The 15,190-nt window shown below is 47.7% G+C and overlaps 1 protein-coding gene across 1 annotated transcript; it reads right to left on the reverse strand.

Annotated features, from left to right (window-relative positions):
- Positions 1-10,862: 10,862 nt before the first annotated feature.
- Positions 10,863-14,017, reverse strand: LOC149360539 (uncharacterized). Its single transcript, XM_089567867.1, has 3 exons — positions 13,836-14,017; positions 12,979-13,232; positions 10,863-10,997 (listed from the first exon to the last, which is right to left on the reverse strand). Exons 1-3 carry the CDS (start codon positions 13,999-14,001, stop codon positions 10,863-10,865), a joined length of 555 nt encoding a protein of 184 aa, XP_089423993.1. The 5' UTR covers positions 14,002-14,017.
- Positions 14,018-15,190: the final 1,173 nt, after the last annotated feature.

A 15,190-nucleotide genomic window follows, 5' to 3' on the forward strand; every position in this document is an offset into this window, starting at 1 on the left:
GGTGCAAATATTCTGAGTTTAGTTCGACGTTCACCGAGAATGAAAAGCATATAGCAGCATGCCTTGAGAGCCCATGCGAAGTGCCACGCGTGAGCCCTTCTCCAGGACATGCGCATGGAGACAGCGCCTCATTACAAAACAGGAATGCTTCCCCTCCATCCAGCATAGCTCACAATAAAACTTGACGGATGCAGAGGTATTTTAGTCCGAAGAGAGAAAAACAAGAAAACAACAATAACGAAAACAATAACAAGCTGTATTTGGCGTGCCGAGCATAACCTTTCCGGCTCAGAGCTTCAGCACGAAAGAACCTTTATTAAAGCAACCAGGGGAAAGGATAAATTTTCAGATTGTGGACGGAATCAGCACACCGGCGAGCAAATATTGAAGCCATGATAAAAATACCTGCTGCTGCAGCAAGAAAACAAGCTGCTTCGTTAAAGGCGTTCTGCCAAAGGCCACAAAAAAAATAAATACAAAATAGCTATTATTGTGAAAGTACTTATACGGTCATCCACACCGACGACGAATCTTCCATCTGTGGATCTTTGTATCTGATATCATCGGCTTGCAGTAAGGACGCCACGTTAGGAGGTTCAAGGAGAGCTATATCACACCAACGTCCACGGCTGAGAGTTGAATCCGCGGCGGCGCGAACAAATCAGCTTTAAAGACGAGAGCACAAGACTACCGCAGCAGCCGATCACAACCCGTGTTGTTGTTGTTGTTGTTGTTGTTGTTGTTGTTGTTGTTGTTGTTGTTGTTGTTGTTGTTGTTGTTGTTGTTGTTGTTGTTGTTGTTGTTGTTGTTGTTGTTGTTGTTGTTGTTGTTGTTGTTGTTGTTGTTGTTGTTGTTGTTGTTGTTGTTGTTGTTGTTGTTGTTGTTGTTGTTCTGGTTAGCCTTTGAAAAGATGGCACATACCCACACTGGGGTATCGGCCAAGAATCGGGAGGTAAAGGTTGCTATTCACCTGTACATAGTAAAGGCAAAAGAAAAGCACTGGGGAGAGCAACACCGGGGGAGTCTATGACAAGAAGGGCAGGGAGTGAAAAAAAAAAGGCATGCATTGCACATCGTTGTCTTCATAACTTTCTTTCTGAGGCGCGAACGGATCAATCAGAGCTTAACCTGAGTCTAATATCATCGCCAGACGCGCCAACGACCCAGCAGAGTAAAACCATGAGGCAACCAGGTTGAACACACGCTTTCGCACGTCTACTCGAAACACTACCAACGTAGTGTAGAACGTAGAACACTACCAATTTTTTTTAAACTGAAAGCACTACACCACGGAAGCGATACAACAGCCTAAGTTATTTGTTAACTTCCCAGTAAAAAAAAATGTATGCACCGCTAATCTATTTATCCAAGGAACCAGCGGAAACAAGCGCTTTAATTAAACTGATGTCATCCGCTCTCACAAAAGTTTTCTTTTCCTTCAGGCGGCGCTTAAATGGCTGCTCTGCTCCGGTTAGGAAACGTAATGCCGCACGCAACTCGGGTTGAAAACGTTAAAATTAGAAAGCGCTTAAAATCCACTTTCCTGACCAGCAACGCGAAGCAACAGCAGCTCCACTAACTTTAAGGGGCTCCATCAAGTGGCGGTGGATACACACGCTTCGATCCCACGACGTCATCATCATCAGCCTGCCTACGCCCGCTGCAGCACAAAGACCTCTCCTATGTCTCTCCAATTGACCCTGTCCTGTTCCAGCTACGGCCACCCTATCCCTACAAACTTAATCTCATCCGCCCACCTAACTTTCTGCCGCCCCGTGCTACGCTTTCCTTCTCTTGGGATGCACTCCGTTACCCTTAAGGACCAGCAGTTCGTTATCTTGCCTTCGCATTACATGCCCTGCCCATGCCCATTTCTTCCTCTTGATTTCGACTAGGATGTCATTAACCCGCTTTTCTTTTTCAATTCAAGTTTATTTGCATCTATACATGTACAGACGACGGGAGTGCAGACAAAAAGCCAAATGGATTTGGCTTGACGGGGTCTGTACCCCCTACAGAAATGGCACTATGCACAATAAAGAGAACGCAAAGATACAATAATGGATAAACGAAAAAAAAGCATTAGTGAACGTTCTATAACAGAAATACATACGGGCAAAAAAAAAATCAATGATAGAATGCTGAAAGGATTTAAATAGTAGAAAGCGTATAGCATAAAATTATACAAATAAAATAGGTTTGAAATTCACAAGCATAAATAATAAGTTACTAACAAGCAAAGAAAATTGGTTAGGCATTCATGGCGTCAGTGTATACTACAGCAAAGCAAACAAAACAAAAAAAGGAATCCACAATGAGCCCATAAAAGGAGAGATACAATGTTATTAAGTTTCTAATGAGTTTAACAAAGATGGCAGTGTGTGGCGTAACATTTGTTGACCGTAGTTAGTGCGCGTTTTAGGAACGTACCATGTTTCTCTGTGACGTGTGTTGTAAATGTTAGAGATAAATGCTCGAAGAATTTGGTGTTCTGTTTTTTCGCAGTAGTGAAACGCTTGAGTAAAATACTACGATATATGGAGGTGACCGGCTGTAAGTTAAGGGCACTGAAAAGAGGCTGCGTATGAGCGTCATATGAGGAATTAGCGATAGCGCGCACTGCTTTCTTCTGCAAAAGAGGCTCCATCACCGACTCCATCACCACTCCATCACCTCACCCACTCCGCCCCCTTCCGATCTCTTAACGTTACACATACCATTTTTCTTTCTCTAGCTCGCTGCGTTGCCGTTAACACGACAGACATGGTAGAACTGTACCTAGCAGCCACCGACGAGGCGCTTCACCTCTGCAGCAGACATCCAGGTACTACCGTCCACATCTACACCGACAACCAAGACGCAATCAAATCGCCCAAGCCTGTTTTTACAAGACTTTGCCGGTACACCAAAACAAATAGATCTGCCAGTACCTTCAAGAGCAGTCCGAGTACACATTATCTGGACGCCAGGACGTCATGTACGAGAGACCGGTAATCGGACTGCTGACGAGACCGCTGGCGCGCTGCCTCGATGTGAGCCTTAGACATGCCTCACCTGCGTTAAACATGAAAGAGGAGTTTGTAGCGGTACCTTGTTCAGACATTACCCCTCTTATCCAGTCTGGCCTCCCTCGCTCGGCCCTGATTCTCGCTCACAAGGCACGAGCCCCTGCGGTATGTACATCGGACATCCTGAGTCGTAAAACGTAACACTGTAGGCGCCGACCACAGCATAGAAAAGAATACACAAAAGACGTTTCGGATCTCATACGGGAGCCCTGTTCACGGTAAAAACGAGAAGCGGGAGCGCCAGCATATGTATGCTTGAAAAGGGGGCGCAGAGAGCTTGCGTAAGCAGTTGTCAGATTTCCTCACTTTCGGTTCAAGGTGTGACAGGTCGTTTGTATCGTCAAAGATTCCAGTTGAAGGCGAGGGAATCTCTTCTTTTCTGTCGCAAGAATGTGTGCCTTGCCCCAGTCGATAACATGCTGTTTCGATATGGAGCGTTCGCCGATAGCACTGAAATCCACTTTTCTATTTTTAACGTCGTTTTTTTATTATCTTCTAGGCGCCTCCAGTTTCGCCAATGTAGACGCAGTCGCAATCGGAGCAGGGAATGCTGTAAACTACGCCGGAATATTTTTCTTTTGGAAGAACGCCCTTTACGTTGACCAAAGCATCTCGCAGTTTTCTGTTAATCGTCATCAGCAGCCTGACTACGCCCACTGCAGGGCAAAGGTCTCTCCCATGTCTCTCCAATTCACCCCGTCCTTCGCCAGTTGTGGCCACCGTATCCCCGCAAACTTCTTAATCTCATCCGCCCACCTAACCTTCTGCCGCCCGCTGCTACGCTCGCGTCCTCTTGGAATCCACTCTCGCTGATTCCGGGGGTGTAGGTAACAGCGGCACGTTTTAGGGGGGAAGACACAGCAGTTTCACGTTCTGGTCAACGCAGCTGTTTTTCGACCGATGCCACGAAAGATGTCGAGTAGTCATTGCATGAAAATTCTTGGCGCACCATGTCAAAGTCATTTGCCCTGTCTTCGGGAGAACTGCAAATGCACATGCGGCTTTTTAATAGGGTGGCAGCAACCGATCTCTTATATGAGGCTGAGTGGACGGATCTAAAGTTGAGATAACGCCCTGTGTGGGTGGGTTTCCTAAAAACGCTGAATGATAGTTTGCCACTATCGCGTTTTACCGAGACGTCTAGAAAGGGCAACGCACCGTTCGCCTCGACCTCGGTGGTGAAATCAATGGCGTCCTCTATGTAGCTCAAATGCGACGAAAAGGCAGGCAAAGCGTCTTTTTGGATCATGCAGAAACAGTCGTCTACAATCTGAGGAAAACTTTTGGCGCGTGAGCAAAGGTTTCAAGGGCCCGGCGTTAGACAGACTCCATGGTGAGGTTCGCGAAGGTAACGGAGATAGAGGCACCCATAACGTAAAGGACGTTCTCCTGAAAGAAAAATATCCCGTCGTGGTTAACAGCATTCCCTGCTCCGACTGCGACTGCGACTACATTGGCGAAACTTGTAACTTCGAAAGGCACCTAAAAGATCATAAAAAACAACGTTAAAAAAAAATAAAAGTGGATTCCAGTGCCATCGCCGAACACTCCATATCGAAACAGCGCGTTATCGACTGGGGCAAGGCACACGTTCTTACGAAAGAAAAGAAGAAATTCCCTCGCCTTCAACTGGAATATTTGACGATAGAAACGAACTGTCACACCTTGAACCGAAACTGCGGAAATCTGACAACTGCTTCCGCACGCTCCCTGTGCCCCATTTTCAAGCATACATAAGCTTGCGCTCCCGCTTTTCGTTTTTACGGTGAACAAGGCTTCCGTATGGAAACCGAAACGTCTTTTGTGTATTCTTTTCTATGTTGTGGTCGGCGTCTGCAATGTCACGTTTTATAATTCACCCCGACCAGACGAGTTTTTGTTCAACATTTGATTTCATCCTGAGTCGATGGCACTGAACCAGGATCGGATACCGCAGTTGACCTCCTGAATCAAACGTCGATTTACGGCACTTCATTTGGACCTGCCACGACATGGCTAGTCTCTGCGACCGCTACACCTCTGCCCAGTTCCCTGCTGGACTTAGTTTAAGGGTCAGGCGTTCTAACACTCATCTAAGCCCCTTGCCACTTATGCCGTTCTTGGTGATTTACGTATTGTATGTTAGGCCAATTTTAGAATTTGGCTCTGTGTTGTTTTCAGGCTCGGCTTCATACAAACTTCGTCCTCTCATCCTTTTGGAGAGGGAGGTGCTTCGGATGTGCCTTGGCGTCCGCAAATTCGTGGCTACCGATGTGCTGTACCTTGAGGCCCGCATTCCTCCTCTGTTATCCCGATTTCACTTTCTAACTGTGCAGACTTTCCTCAAAATCTTTGAATCCCATTTTCACCGTTCGCAAAGCATTTTCTGTTGCCAGCCGACCTCCTTTTTTGGTGTCCACTGGCCTCGTTTTCATACCCCACAGGTTGTGTTCGTGCAAAGGCTGCTTGAGCCTTTAAACGTGCAGATTTACAACATCCTTCCAGCATTAAGCAGTGGGTCCTCTGTCCACATTGTTTTCGACAACATTTTTCCTCAAAACGCGAAACTTTTGCCACCCCGTATTTTAAATGGTCTATTAGAGGATCATTTAAGGTCCCTACCTACAAAAATTGCAATAGCAACCGATGCCTCTCAGTGCAACGAAAAGGCAGGGGTGGGAATTTACTGTCCGAGTTTAGACTGGTCCTTTTCGCTGCGCCTTCCGGATTACACCCCTATTTTTCAAGCTGAGTTTCTGGCAGTAGTTCTTGCTCTGCGCAAGCTTGATCCTTCTATTTCTGCAGTGGCAGTCATTACCGATTCTTTATCTTTGTGTTCGTCCCTCGCGTCGCATGTTGACTGTCCCACTTTAAGCACTTTTTTATCGCTTCTTCCTTCGCATTTGAGCCTTGTTCACTTGATATGGGTACCCGGCCACAGCAGCGTAACTGTCAATGAGATCGCGGATAACCTTGCAAAGGCTTCCCTAGGCGGCCCTGTGTTGCCCATCATCCCGGCTACAGCGTATATCACAGCATCTAGGTTCCGGCGTCGAGCGTTATTAAGCGTGCAAGACACAACACTTTTAACATCGGTGGAATATCAGCATCTGAAATATTCATGGAGCAGGAAAATTTGTCCATCTCGGCAGCTAGAAGTATCTCTGACGAGGTTGCGCTGCCGCATCCCCCCTCTAAATTTATATCTGCACAGATCTGGTTTGGCGCTATCTCCCCTCTGTGCATTTTGCCGTGAGCCTGAATCTATCGATCATTTTTGGCTCCATTGTCGTCGTTTCACCTCTTTGAGAAGAAGACTGCTGGAGTTGCCCTTACAGCAACTTGGCCTCAGTTTGAGCAGCCCACACTTGCTATCATTTGGTGCCACCACACTTGGGTTCAGCCACAGGTCTGTTTGTGATGCTGTTCAAAATTTCTTGCTGGAATCTCATCGACTACCTTGCTAACGCTTTCAGTATTTTCTTTTTATGTTTCATTTTTTTTTCTTCGAATTATTCTCTTTTCTCTCTTTCTCTCTCTCTCTCCAATCCAATCTCCTTTATATATATATATTATGATCATTATTATTCTTATTATTTGTTTTCAGTTTTGTTGATTTTTTTTTTCATCCTCTCCGTGCCCTTCTTGTGGTAGACTCCCCCGGTGTTCCTCTCCCGTGTGCTTTCCTTTTGCCTTTACTACGTACAGGTGAATACCAACCTTTTCCACCCGATTCTTGGCCGATCCCCCAGAGTGGGTATGTGCCATTCTGTCGTAGGCTGCAACAACAACAACAACATATACCGATGAAATAATTGCATAGAACCGGCGGAAACGTACGACGAGGGCACACATTAACTTGTCAACGTTTGCGCGGACGTCGCACGTAAAAAATCAGAAAATATTTAATTCTCTATTCAGTGCGAAAGCACGGGCTTTTATTTTTGGCAAAGGGTTTTTTTTAGCTACCGTACATGCATTAATGACTGAACTGTGGCACACACATGACAGACTCAATTTCCTGTTTGTTTTTTTAGCGGACACGCAAAAGACTATTCTGCTCGGGTCAGGACATCCGGATTAGTGCTACGTAGAAGAAGACGATGAGGAGTGCTCGCGTTAGGCACATACACGCAAGAAACGATTTTGCTAGGCTCCTAATGTCTGGATTAAATCCTTCATTCTAAAAAGTGAGATTCTCCCAAGCACCACTTTTCTGGCAGTTGCCAATAAATTTGCTACTTCCTCTACCACCGCGCCTTGGAGTAAGAGGTTTTCAAAGCACAATTGTCGAAGCATCACTTAAATCGGAGAACAGTGAAGGGAGACTTTTCTTCTCCGCAGCAGAATGACACAGCCGCGGAGCCACCCGAGCGGGCTGATCAAGGAAACAGTCAAACACTTTTTTTTTTCAAAGAGCCCTTTTATGCCAACGCCGCTTTGCCACCGCGACTGTTGGAAGACCCGGCAGCCCACCACACAGTAGCGCGCACCCATCCCACGTGCGCCGTCCACTCTCGTGCACGCGATGCGCGACCGGCCAGTTGGGCAGGGGAACCACTGCCCAGGCTGGCCAGAGGGCGCAAGCGGTCAAAGCGGTTGTTCACGTTCCGGTTCCTGCGGAGCACACGTCTGGCAGAAAGGGAGCGAGATGCAAACACCGCGGTCACTTTCCACAACCGGCAGCATGGTGGGGATGAGCACACGCAGCAGGAGGGCGGGAACCACCATGTGCACCACGGCTGGCCCTGCGCAGAAGCCAGTCAGGGCGTTAGACGGCGGCTCTGAGATCCGCTTACATATCATCATCAGCCTGACTACGCCCACTGCAGGGCAAAGGCCTCTCCTATGTCTCTCCAATTAGCCCTGTCATTTGCCAGTTGCGGCCACTGCATCCCCGCAAACTTTTTAATCTCATCCGCCCACCTAACTTTCTTCCGCCCACTGCTACGCTTGCCTTCTCTTAGAATCCACTCCGTTACCCTTAAGGACCAGCGGTTATCTTGCCTTCGCATCACATGCCCTGCCCAAGCACATATGGTCCTCTTGATTTCAACTAGGATGCAATTAACCCGCGTTTGTTCCCCTACCCGCTCCGCCCGCTTCCGATCTCTAACGTTACACCTGTCAGTTTTCTCTCCATCGCTTACCTATACGTGACCACTTTTAGTACCACAACTTATAAGCATATACTCCATGTCAAAACCGCATGAAATAGTAGTAACTGAACCATTTGGCCCTCACGACGACCATGCACAGACAAGTAGCCGACGCAGGTGATTTTGTAGTTAGTCATAGGTTTAGTCTTTTCTGCTCCGTGGCATTTTCTTTCAGTGTGTCTGCAATGGACGCATATAAGGAAAACGCTAACATCACTAAAAGCCAGCGAGACATTTGTCCACACGCGCAAACATCACTGCGAGGTAGTAATGAGTTCCTTCGCGTACTGTTCCGCTAAAGAACCAAAAAACTACAGTGCTTCCTCTGTTTTTCAAAGGGACAAGATCGACGTCTTCATTTCTGGAGCGGCTGAATGAGACAGCAAATCCACGGCTCCGGCAGTTCAACGCTGTCGGACCAGCAAAAGTGTCAAGTCGCCCAACTTGGTCTTGCAGTTCACATGATCCGCCATTAGCTAATGGAAGAAGTATCGCTCTTGGCCTCCACTATGATAATTTGCAACAGGGCAGAAAGCTGAGCTAGTTGGTATACATTCATTGTGAAAAATCCAGGCGCTAACAAAAAACGACGCAGAGGGGACACAGCGCTTACTCGCAACTACAAGAATTTTTATTCAGAAGCTTCTATATATACAACAAAAACCAAAACAAACCCAAAGTAATCACAGGCCACATGCCGACCTATGTGCAGGAAAAGATTACCTCGCTGTTTTCAATCGCTCTTTCAAAAAACATATCTCTCTGCTAGACAAGCCAACTGACGGGTCACTAACATATGTATGCCCCATTTCCGCGATATGATAGGCTTCAACTATCTCTCGCGTTACACGATCTCGGTGGCGAAAAAGAACACCCGTTTTGGAAAAAATGGGAGAACATTTCTTCTTGTTCTTGCTGCAGCTATGACAATGCAGAACCATATTGTTTGAAGTGTCACCTTTTTCCATATCTGCGGCATGCTCCATCAACCGCACATTCAAACATCGACCACTCTGGCCAACGTACACTTTTCCACCCGACAGGGGGACCTTGTACACAGTGCCCACTTTGCACGCTACGTACTTTGTTCTGTGTCTGCCAGCACAACCGCCATTTCTTTTCTTCGCGCCCTGCTCTGCCTTAGCTTCAATCGCACGGCATAGCGTTGACAGTTTTTTGGGAGCCAAAAACATGATACGGATGCCATACCTGCCAGCAACTTTCCTAATTCCATGTGAAAGTCGATGCACATACGGTACAATCACGGGTTTGCTGTCTTCTTCCGTCGTTTTTCCGCTGACCCTTTACCCAGCGAATAACCTTCTCGCTGGCGCTGCCGATCACGTGACGTGGACATCCGCGGTTGCCCAGTATTTCCACCTGATACTCGACACTTTCCTTGATGCGATGGTGGCACGACTTTGATGCAGCTGACTTTAAACACGAGACCGCGATTCCATCATTGATGATCTTCGAATGTGCTGACGCAAAATTCAACAAGCTTTTCGCGCAACGCGGACGGTAACTCCAACAAAGATGGTCCGGGTTCGTAATCAATCGAAGGTCCAGAAACTGCAACTCTCCCCCACTTGGAACCTCGTGCGTGAACTTGAGGCCCATACCGCTATCCTGAAACAATTTCACGATGTCTATTACCCTGCGTACGAAGCTGTCACAATTGTCGACGATGATTAAGTAGTCATCAACGTACCGAAAGGCCTTTCGAAACAGGTCAGCTGAATTCAGCTCTATCTCCTTGTTCACAAAGCCTAAAAACATGCTGCTAAGAGCAGGAGCTACCCAAGACCAAATGCACACCCCTGCGCGCTGCACGAAAAAAACGGTCACCATAACCAATTACTGTAGACTTCAAATAGAACGACAGAATTTCCAGGAAGGATTCAAGGGACACACCGCACCTTTCAATAAACCCCTTTTCATCATTGTCACCAGTTTCTAGCGCGTTTCTAGCCTTTGTCCTAGAAGCGTAGAAGCGTTGTCCTGTGTACTTCTCCTTGTGAACGCGTATGGTTTTCTACTTACCATGCACTAACTGACCCAACAAGCTACGCTTCTTCAATATTTGTATTAACGTTTCGCCCAGCTTGCTGCTCAGTCCTCAATTTATATTCAAGGCTTTTCATTAACCTCCAGATCTCTCTGTTCAATAGGGGAGCACTGGGCTAAAGTCCACATATGTACACTGACAGCGCGGAATGAACAGAACCAACTTGACAGGGCAGAGCCGTCTGAGTTCAGAGCACCGCATACAAAATGCCAGACTGACCACCACCTAGGGCCACATTTCTTAACGTCAGTTTAGTATTCCTCGCTTGTCATCATCTGTCATTAGTGACGTAGGCCGTGACGCACTGACGTAGAAGGCGACATAGGAAGTGGCGAATGACATCAATGGCAGAGAAACAAAAAAGAAGAAAACGAAAAGAAGCGTTACACAGTACGTCCTCAGGTCACTGGTGCGACAAGCGTTAGGTGCCCAATACCGTAATCCGCTGCCCATGAAATAAGCAGATTATCGCTATTAGTACCAGGTTGGATCACACGGGTACGGGTATTGCACATATGGTGATGGACTAGTGGCAAATGACAACGCGTCGTTGGGTGCCGGAGAGATGCACCTCAAGCGCTTACCTGACTAGAAGGCTCGCCGGAATCCGTAGGGTCCTGGATTGACGAGTGCCAGCAGTCCGCCTTGGGCCGGCGCTCGGCGGAACCAGTTCTCAAACGACGGGCCGCGGCGCATCATCCTGGGGCAGTGGGGGTTGCCGCACTGCAACGAAAGGAAGTGCAATGCAAGCAGCACAGCAGTCTAATAACTACCGGTCATATGTGGTGAGGTCGAAATTTAAAGAGCGCGGCTGAAGCAAGGCAGACTACCCCTGGTAATGAATGAATGAATGAATGAATGAATGAATGAATGAATGAATGAATGAATGAATGAATGAATGAATGAATGAATGAATGAATGAATGAATGAATGAATGAATGAATGAATGAATGAATGAATGAATGAATGAATGAATTAGGAGGTTTAAGGCACTGCCGTGACTAAACGCAGCGGTGCCGTTCGTGTATTACCGTCCTCTCGTATAAGCAAACTACGTTTTGCTACTGTGACAACAGCGAATAAACTAACGCCACGTCTCATAGATAACAGAGGCGACAGCTGCGCATCACTTATGGAATGCGATATAGGGCATCACGGCAGTTTTCTAAACCAGTCTGACCTCTGCCGCCTCACCTAAAGTTGGAGGCAATGTTCGAGCATTATGGATGCCGCCGCACGAATGGACCACGTCGGGGCACTAAACACTAGTTTGCGCGGTTCATTCTCTGAGAAAAAAATTATTTTATATGCACGGCTTGCGCGCACGCGCTGATTACCTGACTGCCTGTGAAGAGCTGCACGTGGCAGCTACAGCGTGCTTTATTCGAATTGCCCGCCTACAATTCGAAAATTGTTCGACAACTAGAGGACATATTTGATTCGTTTCGTGTAATTTTTACTCGCACTATTTTATTCCTTCGACAAGTCATCTAGAGGGATATTCGATCCGCTGTTAGAATTTTATTTCGAACAATCGCTCACGTCTTCAATGAAAAAACATTTGAATAAGGCAACTGAATCGAGCTTCGAGTTCGGGTGTAGGCCCAATAGCCTTTCTCATGTTCGGCGTTGCAATTCCGGGTGGAGCTCTCAGTGCTGTTTTATATCTATGGTAGAGGTCGCCACGGCACTGCCTTTTCCGTCCACAGACTCTGGTGTGCCCCCCGTAAAAACAAAGAGCTTGGCTGCAAATGTAAGGAAATTTTCACCAAATGCCATCAGCGCAGACTGGCAATCCCTTCGCCATTTGTTTAGTAACTACGACATAGAATTATGCTAAATATTCATTAGCATCGACACTGGTGCAGCCATACAACAACAAAGAAAAGCTACTGTGTAATTACTCCCTTATTCAAATCTTTTTCGTCACAGGGGCTTTCATAATTGCGTAGTCCTACCACTGTTCTCCTTTCGAGTTATTCAACTACTGGTCCTAGCGTTAACATCTTCTTGCTATCATGTTTAGCTTAATTGGAAGAGAGACCGCCGCAGAGAGGAAGTGGATCCAGTTTTAACCTCGGAGCAAGATCAATTTTTCTTCAACTTCGAAGCGTCTGAGAAAGCTCCAAGCTTTCCTTTGGACCCGTATGTGCGAGCTCAGGTGGATGCCAATGAGTAATCACTACCTTAACTTTTCTCCAGTCAACCTCAGGGGTTTTCCCTACGTACAGTGGACTAATTACGGCTTCGATCGACAAGGTCAGGGGGCTCAGAATACCCCCTGCACAGAACTGCTTGTCCAGTATAACCTCCTGCACTTAAGACGTGTCCATCGACAAGACCGCACCGTCATTTAAAAACGGAACAAGCGCCCACCCTCTTTACCAGAACTCAACTCATCCTACCAATTCTCTGCGGAATCTGACGGCGTGACACTGCTCACTTTCCCAACCGCCCAGAGATCACGGCAGACACAGAACGCGTCCTATATGTAATGCAGCTGCCAACGACTCCCCTTATGTCTTACTAGCCCTTCGCCCCTGAGTGTGTAGCTCCACGCGAACTCAGCGGATGGTCAACGGGCCTTGGAGCACCAAGCGCTTTCTATCACGCTGCCCAAGAGCAGCAGCCTGGAATAAAGCCACTCCTGCGCCTCGCTGTGAGCACTGCTTTGGCAGCGTACGACCCGGCCAGATGTGCTTGCCTGGTGCCCCTCACGGAACGGCGGGGTGTGTGACGGCGGCGTCAGGATGTAGAGCGCGGCTTCAACGGCCAAAAACTCAGGCCAATCCTCTCGCAGTGCAGGTGGTTGCTGCTGCCCGGCTCCGACTCCAACGTTGCCACCGACGAGCTGCTGTGGGAGCTCTCCGTAGTAGTCGTCCATGGGCGTCATCGCCGCGGACTCTACCGGCAGGGCTGCCTCCGTGCCCGACGTCTCAGCAATTGCGGCCGCTTCGTCTTCAAGGTGGGAGGAGTGGTCGAAACACCAAAAAAAACAAAGATATATAAGGAATGATTGTACAAAGAGTGGGCGCCTGTCCCTAATCAAGACCTATGACAGGTACACTAGTAAATAACTATGAGTACAGTGAATGTGAATCAAAAAAGCTCAAATATTATCGAGTGTTGTTTTAATATAAGCCCTAAGAGTTAAGCGAACGCCTCGCAAGGTCGGGAAGCAGTTTTTGATATTTGTATGCGAGAGACTTGAAAGTTTGGGAAATTGAAGACCTCGGTCGTGCAGACGTCCATGTGCGTAATATTGCTTCGCGACCAATTCATTGGCTACAAACTGAGGAACCGATAAACCCCGCTTGAGCAACCTGTAAAAGGCCAGAGCCTTCGTAGTTGGTCAGGAAACGGGCATCTGCCATTTAGTGTTAATATGACGACGTACAAAGCGCGTCGATTTCGCCATTGGCTTTTAAATAACCCCCTGAAGATGAGTGGCGTCAAGCAGTTGCTAAGCCTGATCACTGAGTCCACTCCACGCAGGACTATTTCTAATAATCGTGGATTAGCTAAAGCGACCAGAGAACAAGACGAGATACTCCAACTTGCCAGGCGTTGGGATGTAGGTACGATAACCCACGGGCTCCCTCTCTGGCGTCGAAGGCTCCTCGGCGGTCACCACGAGCGATGAAGTGGAAGGTGCCACGTCATCGTCGAAGTCAGCGCCGGGAGAAGGCAGCGCCTGGGGACTCTCTTCCTGAGGCATGGACGACATTGGCGGCGTAGGCGGAGACCGGCGCTGCTTGCGAAATTAGTCCGATGATGTCCCGGCCTTCTGGACCGCGGGTGTTGCGAAGAGCAGTGTTCGGAAGGCAGAACACCGAAGCGCAAGCGGAGACCAGCTGGTACCTCAGCCCGAGCTCGTTCTGCGCGAGGCACGCGACGCGAGAATAGAACGCCGCCGCGCATGGTGATGACGATGATGATGATGTCCTCAGACTTAATGGCGCATACCCACGGCAGGGGATTGTCCAAGGTGCATAGCGAATACAAACTCACTCATGTACGAGGAGTGGAGTATTTGGCTAATTTTGGGACTTAAAGCTAGCATTTGTGCAACATAAAAAATACGGAAAAGAAACGGTAGTGAATTCAGATTCTAGAAGAGGAATCTACGTGATGAAATTCTATAGTCGTGAATGTAATCGCACACTGGTTTCAGAGCATATCCCTAGGCGCTTGCCCCGAAGGAGCGGAGACTCGAAATAGATAGAGGAAGCCCGAGTTGAGCGAGGGGGATCTCCAAGTAAATTCCACGGAGAACAGCGAACCGCCGGCGGAAGAGGAAGAAGTGATCTATGCGCTCAGTTTCGCCACAAGACATGGGAAGATCGGTTACAGATAACTCCGATCGGCACGAATAAAGATTTAGCAGCGGCATTCTGCAGCGCAAGAGGGTCATGGACCCAGCACATTGCCTTGAACTGCACATCCGCACACTCCAAGGAAATGCCAGGTGTAGAAAGTCTGCTGCAGCAAGTAGAGGCTCATGGCTCAAAAATCGGAGACGCTGAAATCCCTGAAAGCGTGCTACAGTCAAGTAGATAGTATTTGGGACGAACGGGACATTAGGTCTATCAAGGGCGGACTTCACTAAAAAATTACCCGTCTCATTAGAAGCAATGCCACAGAGCCCAAGAATCCAGTGAAAGTGTACGTCTGTAATATGTGGCGGAATAAAAAATTGAAGGGAACGGCTCATAGGAGTATCTCATGAGTTTTCGAGCCCTGTCAAGACGAAAAAGCTGTCTGAAAGTATAATAACCTCAGAGATACTGCAGGGAATCCTTATTAAGGCCAACGCAATGTACAGAAACTCAACGAGAAAAATAGGGATATAGACAGGGGTCCGAAATGAATAACTACAATCAAGAACCGTGGAGTGAATGCCAATCGCTTCCTTC

The sequence above is a fragment of the Amblyomma mixtum genome, chromosome 2 (assembly GCF_055824585.1).
Source record: "Amblyomma mixtum isolate Tamu chromosome 2, ASM5582458v1, whole genome shotgun sequence".
NCBI lineage: Eukaryota > Metazoa > Arthropoda > Arachnida > Ixodida > Ixodidae > Amblyomma > Amblyomma mixtum.